The following is a 10,153-nucleotide window of genomic DNA, read 5'->3' as shown; positions in this document are numbered from 1 at the left end:
ATTCCAGAGAACGCTTGGCCCCAACTTCCTCCCGTCACTTTTTCTTTACAGAGCCTAGTGATGTATTAGCGCTTTTGAGTGGGTTGAGTGGGTATCACCATTTATGCAGTGTCCAAATATTTGTGGACGCCCCTTCCCAATAGAATAGGACTCTCTAGAGCGGATGAACATCATGACCCTATTGGCACTATGCTGCCTAGTAAGGAGGTAGAGGAGGTATAAAGCCCCCCAGTGGAATAACTGTTCTCCATAATGGGGATGATGAGGTGGGGTGGTGATCATCCGACATCCTGACCTCACTGAATGCAATCAATCAAATTCTCACAGCAATGCTCCTTCAAAATCTAGTAGAAAGCCTTCTTATCTTCTCCGGCCAGTAGAGACCTTTACTCCAACAAAAGCAGGATCAACTCTTAGAAACACCCTTTATGTGAAAAGTGTGATGAGCAAGTGTCCCAATACTTTTGTCTAAAGATTGTACCTTTTCCACAGCTGATATTTCTATATAGACTATTGACAATGATAATGTCAACACCATCCTATTTGACTGAGTGTATTAGCTGTAATTTTACTATGCCAGGATGACACCAGTGCCACTGAGTCAACGCCAGCTCTGCCAGGTTTTGCCCGAGACTCCGTGGGAAGAAAATGCGACAGGCCACACTGGATACAGATAGTTCTTTTATTCCAGAGTATGAATGAAGAGTTGTACATATCTCCTCTCTTTGTCAAGTTTGTCATTTTATCTCCAGTTTCTATTCGTTAAAACTGCCAGCAAGATATATCTGCTAGATGTAAACATTGTAGAAAAAGGACCCCCAAAAAAAGAACACCCACAAAATTCATCTGTTCTTATAGCCACTGTGCGAGACGAGCTAGTTCATTATTACTGTTAGTTACGACCCTAGTGGATTCACTAGGCTATAAACTGTGCAACACAAGTCTGACTACATGATTTGCTAATTTGCTGTGCTTGACCTTTGGTTAGACTGCAATGAAAGGAGAGAGAAACAGGCAAGACAAACTGCACCTTGTGTATCAGTAATCTGTAAAGTAGCCTAAATCTAAGCTCACACAGCACTTTCAAAAAGGAAAGCTGGGGTTGGTATAGACCGTTATCACGCTTCCACGTTCGTTTATGTAGATATGTAGTGTTAAAAGGCTTCTGGGCGGGTTATAATCGATGGCTGAGGCTGTTGGCCTTTCCTAAATACACCCATAATTCACCCAAACACACTGACCAGAGTTGCCCCTCCATCCAGTTTAAGCTTGCTCAACTCCAGCTGAGGAACCCTGCTCATAATGTGCCATTTGTAATGAGGCGACCAATCAAACAAGAGTTTGTGTTAGCATTACAAATGCTAAACTCCAAGATCATTGGTAATTCCTTCAACATCCAATCAAACAGTTTCAGCAAAGTCTGGTTAAACCTTGAAACCTTGAGAAACTGACCCCTCAGCGCCAGGTCTTGGTGAGCAGTAGACTCTGGCCTATACTGTATACCTATCTGTTTAAAAAGGTTGATGGTATTTCAAAATGAAGACAGTATTTAAGTTACACAAAGTTACGACATGTTTGATGTGTCAAATTTTTGTGTATTTCAGAGAGCCACAGGAAGGGGGTGCTGTGGGAGCTCACTGATTGGTGATGTCAGACTCTGAAAACAGGTGGAAAAAGCTCCTAAGACCATTCACCCGACTCCACGCTTTCAGGTATGAGGCTTTATCCTCTAATAGGGTGTGAATTGAGCCTCAGTTAGCTGGAACACGGCCTGAGCTGTGGTGTTTAGCCTGCTAGCTAATGTTAACCCCAGATACAGCAGCTGCACTGGGCTGCCTGATGCTCTGTCGAGCTGTAGCAGAGTTAGCTGAGCAAACGTTAGCTTAGCGAGTGGGCTACAGATCCAAAGCCATGGTCACCAGTCGTTTGATTTGAGACGTTTTTAACGAGCCAGACTGTAATCTTGCTAATTAAGCTAATGCTAACCTGCCTTTGGTTATAGAAATACAAAAATCGGATCAGGTTGGTATCGGATCGGGACATCCCTTGTTCTGTGCTTCTGGTGTTGGATGACGTTTGGAGTTTGGTGTAAGCCCCCATAATTGACTGTAGCTGAGCTAGCATCCGACTTCATGCTAGCCTACAGATTATTGTTAAATGTTTAATGTTTGTAAATTGACCTTTAGAAAGCTTAATGAACCTTCACATCATTAGTCTTAGGAATCGCAGTGTAATGACACTAAAATAGTGTTATTTTGTACTTTATTTTGGACGAAATCCGGTTAAAACCTGACGTATCTGAGACCCATCTGGGCATGATCCTAGTCGGACCCCCATACTGAACTAAACACGGATAAATCTGATGAATACAGACAAATGATCTGTTCATGATTATCTTTTGGAACATTATTAGCATATTTTCTGTATGTTTACTATTTGTCCAGAGAGCGAGCTATTTAGAATGAAACGCATGGGTTTTCTTAAAGAAACATTATTTGTCCAAATGTTTGTGGACACCCCTTATAATGAATGCATTCAGCTTTTATTTTATTATGAATTCATCGTGTAGTCTACTTGTTGCCTAGTGTATTACTCTAACCTGTAGTTATGGCGTAATGCTAAGCTAACTATCAATAATGTAATTTGGGTATTTATGTTTGAAGTTATTCAAATATTACTCATATACCCAGAGTAGAGATATACAGGAATAATTAATAAAAAAGGCCCTACAATGACAGCTTGTCTAGTCCCTCTAGAGAAGTACTGCCAATAGAATAGGACTCTCTGGAGCTGCTTAACATCATGAACCTATTGGCACCATGCCGTCTAATGCCAGGCGTGAGCTACAGGGGTTTAAAGCCCCCCAGCATTGAGCTGTGGAGCAGTGGATGGGATGAGGAAGGGTCATCCAACATCTTCACTAATGCACTTGTGGCTTTTTAGCCTAGTAGAAAGCCTTCTTCCCTGAATAGCAGAGACAGTTACTCCAGGTATCCCAATATTTTTGTCCATTTAGGAACCTTTACTTTTAGAAGAGTGTATTCACAAAGCACTCTGATTAGGGCTTTACTAAAACTCCAGCATTAAAGGAACAAATCTAAATGAAAGAACTGAGTATAAACAAGAAAAAAGAAAAAGAAAATCACAGGACGAGATACAGAGAGTAACAGCCCTCTCCCTTCACATGTTTGAGTGAGTATAAAGCATTATTAGAAATGTGCATTTGCAATCAAATATTAAATAAACACAGCCCTTCCTCCAGCTCCCATGCATCCATGCGACCTACGCGAGTCCCGAACTCACATTTTTTGGCTTCAGGAAGCCTGCGCACCGCAGCTAAAAGGGGAAGAGAGCGCCTCTGGTGGCTGGAGGACTTACAGCAGTGTACTACAGTAACGGTGCATGATCGGAGGTGGCCATTTGCATTGGAATGCATTAAATGTTGAGCGGCGGTTAAACAGACGGAGGGTGTAATCAGCGTAGCCAGCCCGAAGGAATGGAGTCTGACCTCTGCTTACGTTTTCCTGGACAATCTGAATTTGCATTGCTTTGAAAAGCTGACATCATGTTTTGAAAAGGCACTGATTTGCAATTCGAGCACTGCTCTGGGATGGTCTACCACAACACAACATTGTGGAAATGCTTCTTTTTTTTCCCCCAAGATGGTCCAAGATTGCAAAGAATGAACCCCTTTGAGCTGAGGACAGTTATAGATTATCCAGATGAAGTCTCAGAACCAGGATGTTCAACTTTTTAAACCTTATATAGAGATCCCACGTCCATAACCGACATAACTGACTTCCGTTCCCTAGCCAAAATCTCAGGAATCCTCCAGGATCGTGGAGATGCTTGAAGAGAAGTTTGCACCATAAAGGCAAGCAAGTGATAGAGTTAAAATGTAGGTGCTAAAAAAGATTCATCAGAGCAAAACCATTGAAGAACCACTTTTGGTTCCCTGAAGAACCTTTAATTTGCTGCAGTTTCTCATTAGGTTGAATAGAATTTTTGACCAAATCAAGCTTGACCTGCCTTGGAGGGATCACAGTTAATGAACCTGTTTGTGGATGGAGAATGAACAGGCCAAGGTTCTCTAAGGAACTGAAGGTGGTTCTTCTCTGGCACTCCACCAAAGAACCCTGTCAGCACCTTCAAATATGATAGTGTTCAGTATTCAGCTGTGGGAGATCATTAGAACAGTCCGAAAGGAGATTATGAACCCACAGATTCGAGCACAACGCCAGAGTTTAGCACAGCTGGATCTTCTGCGCTCTCTCATCGTGGTCCAGACTTTCTCAGAGGCAACAAGTAGCTCTGACTTGTGTCTGTTCCCATTCTGCTCTGGTTTCCGCCCATATCTCCACAATGCTACAATGCTAAAAGTCCTGTGCGATTGACACAACGCCCCCCCTGGTGGGCTCTCACGAGGAGAAGCAGAGGCCGCAGCACTCCATGCAGATCTCCAGGCAGTCAGCGGATTCGCAGCAGGCGTCAATGATGCCGCAGTCCATGTCACAGGGCAGGTCACAGTCACCGCACTCTTCAGAGGCGCAGCAGCAGCAGAAGCACGAGTCGTCCGAGGCACACGAGCCACAGGTGGCACAGTCCAGCACAATGTTGCACAGGGTCAGGAACTCGCAGAAAAGGCAGGCCAGGATGCAGTGGACGCAGCAATCTGTGAGACACACACACACACAAGCATGCAGATGTTGGTACAACCGATACACCCTTGCCCCAGTGAAACTGTCCCTTGTCCCGCAGCACTCACCGTCCTGGGCCTCTGTGGGGATTTGGGAGCTGTTGGACTTGGAGCTTCCTTTGCTCCTCTTGCTGCTCTGGCTGTTGAGGGATGGGTTCGACTGCAGCTTCTTGGGGTTCTTATGAGGCGCAGATGAAGAGGAGGAGGACGAAGACACCGCCCGCAGCAGCGGAGCTCCGTTCTTGACGCCATTACTGTGGACCTGGTGCGTGACGGGCTTGCTGCCATTCCTCAAGAGTGCAGCAGCCTCCGATGAGCTGGACAGCGACGAAGGCAAGGGCGTGGACCTGGCCTGAGGTTGACCTAGCAGAACCGGGGAAGATAAATAAAACAAAGATGAACACAACTGTGGTCTGAGCTGTGTTGAATATGAGGTCCTCCACCGTGTAATTATTCTCCTCTTATAGCTCGGAGACGTGTAAAATAATACCATCAGCTGCAGAGCTGTGGCCCTGTAAACCGGTCCAGGTTTCACAGCCCCATCATTTCACAAAACATGTCCTAAAGCCTCACGATTCCTCGTCTGGAATGCCAATGAGGCCCTGTGATTACATTGCTAAATGTTTTGCTAACAAACCCCTCCGGTAGACTGGAGGGAAGCGGCATCTGTCTGAGCTTTTTGGTGGGAGGTTTCCCTTATGAGCCTCCACTTCAACGCTCAGGGACCAGATCTTCTAAGTCTGCTATGGAGGCTTCCGGCATAAATAACACACCAATCTTAACGCTCCTCAACATCTTATTACTGTTTATCAGGGATGTACCGATCCGGTTAGCATCCCACTGATCCGATTAGAGTCTGCTAATGGTGAGGATCAGCCAATCCTGATCCGATCCCGATCCAATCCCAATCCGATCCCGATCCGATCCTAAATACTAAAGCCCCACACTTTAGATCTGTTCAGTAAATTCCCTCTATTTTTAGTAACAGTCTCAATAATTGGACATTCCGGACGGATGAGCTGCTTCTCTTTAGGTTGGCAACTTTCTGAAAAACTTGAGCAACCTGACAACAGTTGCTATGAACAGATGTATTTATGGGTTGAGTTTTATAAGCTTAACTCAATTGGTAATTCTAATCGACCATTAATTCGTAGAGTTTTATGGTGGCGTTAAATCATTGAAAATTAACAAAGGAAAAAAGCTGATTATATAAATAATAATATAAATAATATAATTTATAAATTATATAAAACACTTTGCAGAGCCTTGCATCTCCTAACTTTTGATGGACCATGTATATTCCCTATGAAAAACCTGTCCGGAGAACACAGATCTTTCTGGAGTGTGACCATTTCTCAGAAGGAGAGAGGGGTCAGTCTGCGGGAGATTTACACCAGTTCTGGGAAAGGCAACTGCAACAGCAGGGACGGGGGTCCTGATGGGAAGAGCCCATGTGTTTGCAATATCCGCCCCATGCAAGCTAGCACGCAGCTCGCACCACGTCTAGACTGTTACACAATGCCTCAGTGCCAGCAAACCATCTCCCACCAACACGCCCTGCAGCCCTCCACTGCTCCCAGGTCTCACCTTTTTCTCCAGTTAGAGGTTTTCTTTTTCTATTTATTGCCGTCACTCTCAAGGAGTCAAAGACATTCGGCACAAAATAAACAAACAAACAAACAATGGAACAAACGCTAATTAATAAAGCAAAGTCATGGGACATGAATAGATTAGCATATCATTACTTAAGAACCGGAGAAGAATTTCGGTAAACAATGAAACAAATAAACAAACAGGATTAAAATCACCTTCATCTGAGCATTATCCTTCGGCTGAAGGACGCAAATACAAACAAACAAACAAACAAGGCTCACGCAGAATCCAGATGACGAGCAGTGCAAACAGATCAGCGCAAGAAATAATTATAAAATGATCGTTTTAAAAATAAGGACGCTCAGACTTCGGACCGCGCTGGGAGCGTATGATGATAATGGTGATTTAGGAGGAGGCAGTAGGAGAAGGGGGAACTCGGAGAACTTTGCTGAAGTTTGAACAGCTTCTGCTTTGTGGTAGGAGGTCAGATGCCAACCTTCTTTTGGTTCTGTTAAGATGATGTTTAGAGATGCACCGATCCGATATTAGGATCATATCGGTCCCAATATTAACAAAATTAGCTGGATCGGTTATCGGATAATTAGGCCGATCCATTGAACCAATCCTTGCACTTTAATTGGTTGGTGTGAGACTGCACTAAATATTTACATGTTTGAGCAAGTTACTTATTTATTCTCAAGTTCAGCTTCTAGATTTTATATAATTACACTAAATATTAAAAAAATAAGATTGATTCTCTTTGCGTGTTTGACAAAGTGAAGCTACTTATTTTCATTTTATATATTTTAATATATTTCAAGTTTGACTTTTTATTTTGAATTTGAATGCAAAATGTTATATTTTGTTTTACAAAGTTAGTAAAGTAAGTCTCTCCCACATGGGGAGGTATACGGTTTATTCGTTCAACAAGGGTATCGGATCAGTATCGGGTATCGACCGCAAAGTTTATGTATCTGTATCGGTATCAGAACTGAAAAAGCCGGATCGGTGCATCCCTAGCTGCAACAGTAAAAAGCCTGCCACCCATAGAGGAAAGCCTAAACCTAGGAACAGCCAGGAGACCAGAGTCTGAGGACCTCAGCTTGCGTGATGTTGCTGCAAGGCCATGTAAGGCCTTAAAGGTTATCAGTAGAATTTGACAACAGGTGCATTCTGATTGGTAGGCAGATTTCTTGGTGTGTACTAAGACTTAACATTGAGCTTAAGCATTGAGCTTTTTTTTTAGGCAGTAAAAACAATGAGGAGGCTCATCGCTCAGATTTGGACCGCCATTCTGATTCAAAATGAGTCGTCATTTTTTTTTATTATTATTATTATTTTCTTTGTATTTACTGTAAGACTCAAGCCAAGCGCTCTGGTTCCCCAGTTTGGGTTCTGAAGTTCAGACATGAGTCTCCCCATGAGTTTACAGCCTACAAATGTTCTAGTGTTCCTCCACAAACCACTCGGCGGGTTGTTCTTGGCAGCTCGTTGGCAGCGCTTCGTATATTTTACTCCTGAGCGCAGAGAAATACTAATTATACCGGATGAAAGAAAAACGAAGTGAAAAGCACACCTCGCCTGCCAACAGAAACAAGCCCCTCTCCCCCTAAAAGAGAGAGAGAGAGAGAGAGAGAGAGAGAGAGAGAGAGAGAGAGAGAGAGAGAGAGAGGGAGGCTAAATAAGACTTTTTTAAAATGCTAAAATTCCTAGCCTGTTATGATAATACTTAATACCATCCTATTGCGGTGGGGGCTAAACATTTTGGTGACCTTGGTGCACGCGTTTTGGGTCAACTGGAAAAAAGGCCCTGTGAGGGTGGTGAAATGCAGGCTTCAGAGGAAGCGATCCTGTATGGTGCTTTGGGTGAAGTCTCTGTTCCCCTGCCTCCAGGACCTGAAGGTCTAGGAGACGCGTTAAAATATATATATAAATAAAATAAAATCATACATTAGACAAAAAAAAAAAAAAACGAAAACGCTGAAGAGACACATGGCTGGAGGAGCCAGAGTGTTGCTCTTGGACTGCCTCCGAGGTCACGCTACAAGCAGTCTAATGTGATTGAATATTTTTTCATCCGGTCTTTTCAAACCTTCACTCCAGATGTTTGGCTTGTTAGAAGAAGGTTTCGTTAGGAGGAGAGAATTCTGCGCTTTCCTTCACCTCCCTGCACGTCAGTTCTCTATACCTGCTGAAAAAGCAGTCGCAGCATGGCCTCGTCTTTCGGTCCTAGGCGAGAGCGTCTGTCAGTATGGAGTCCATATGTTCAGAGGGTGATGGGCTGAGTAACGGTAATGGGCTCCCACCCCCAGTGTGTTCGGAACTGGCCTATAAAACTACAGCTCTAATGTATGCGTTTGCCAGGTGTACTGTAAGCATCGGCTTTCCTCGAGGAAACCAAAAAAGAAGGTGCGGGAGAAAAGTGAGAGCGTGAGAGAGAGAGTGAGAGCGAGAAAGGGGAGGAGGAGGAGGAGGAGAACATCTGGAGAGTGAAACCGAGCACACACAAACTCAAGTTCTCACATCTGCCCTCGTCTGAAACTCAAGGTACACTATAAGTCCAAATATTTATGGACACCCCTTCTAATGAATGCATTGATTCAGCTACTTTAGGGTGCACCCATTGCTGACATAGATGTGCAAATGCACACACACCTGGTCTAGTCCCTGTTGCGAAAGACTGCCAATGGAATAGGACTCTCTGCAGGAGCAGATAATAAACATCATGACCCTATTGGCACCATGCCACTGCCTAATGCCAGGGGGTGGGCTAGAGGGGTATAAAGCCCCCCAGCATTGAGAGCTGTGCTCCATCCAATACTTTTCAGATGAGGTAGGGATGATGGGTAAGTAGGTGGGTTGGTGGTCATAATCCAACATCCTGACCTCACTAACGCTGTTAATGCTGAATGCAATCAAATCCTCACAGCAATGTTCCTCCAAAATCTAGTAGAAATCTCCCCTGGACTGTGGAGCAGTAGACCCCCACTGGAGAGTCGTCTCTGGAGTAGTGGTAGAGCTCCATCGAATACCTTTATTAACATCAGGACCTGACCTCACCTTTACTATATGGACAAAAGTATTGGGACACCTGCTATCATTCACCGTTTCTTCTGAAATCAAGGCTATTAAAAAGAGGTGATCCTGCTTTTGTTGGAGTAACTGTAAACTCTACTATCCAGGGAAGAAGACTTTCTACTAGATTTTGGAGGGACATTGCTGTGAGGATTTGATTGCATTCAGCAAACAAGAGCGTTGTTAGAGACGTTGGATGATCACTAACCCACCTCATCATTCCCAAACTCATCCCAAAAGCACCAGCTCATCATTCCAGAGAACACTGGATGTTCCCCTGCTCCACAGCTCAATGCTGGGGGGCTTTATACCCCTCTAGCCCACGCCTGGCATTAGGCAGCATTAGGCATTGATCTGCTCCAGGGAGTCCTATTCTATTGGCAGTACGTCTTCTCTACAGGGCCTAGACAAGCTGTGTGTGCATTTGCTGTGTCGAACTGTGTCAGCAATGAGGATTTGATTGCATTTAAAAGGGGTGTCCAGAAATATGTGGACATGTTGTGTACATCAAGTTCTTACTGCAATCTATTCCAGAAGCATAGAAGCTAGTTCTGGAGGAAAGGAGGGACAAACGCTCTATAAAACCTGGATTTCAGAGGCAGTAAAGGTTCTGCTGACCTGAGCAGTGTCCTGCTCTACTGTTCTCTGCCTTTTTTTCCTCCATTCTGATGGGAATTAGAGTAGCACAGTTCTGGCTTTGTACACTAACAAGAACCAGTCTTAGAGAAACCACAGTGCATTTTTATTTTTAACTGAAGCACCCCCCCTCCTCCTCCAAACACACACACA

General features: G+C 44.1%; 1 protein-coding gene across 1 annotated transcript in view; it reads right to left on the bottom strand.

Moving 5' to 3' along the window:
- Positions 1-668: 668 nt before the first annotated feature.
- mdfi (MyoD family inhibitor) overlaps positions 669-10,153 on the bottom strand; it is a 52,712-nt gene continuing 43,227 nt past the window's right edge. Inside the window, exons 3-4 of the mRNA XM_072666130.1 lie at positions 4,766-5,059; positions 669-4,672 (exon numbers count right to left, since the gene is read on the bottom strand). Of these exons, the coding sequence (XP_072522231.1) occupies positions 4,419-4,672; positions 4,766-5,059 (548 nt within the window). The 3' untranslated portion in view covers positions 669-4,418. The remainder of the gene's footprint in view (positions 4,673-4,765; positions 5,060-10,153) is intronic.

Source organism: Salminus brasiliensis, chromosome 21 (genome assembly GCF_030463535.1).
Source record: "Salminus brasiliensis chromosome 21, fSalBra1.hap2, whole genome shotgun sequence".
Taxonomy (NCBI): Eukaryota; Metazoa; Chordata; class Actinopteri; order Characiformes; family Bryconidae; genus Salminus; species Salminus brasiliensis.
The sequence above is the reverse complement of the archived record's forward strand: the minus strand, read 5'-3'. Positions and strand labels throughout refer to the sequence as shown.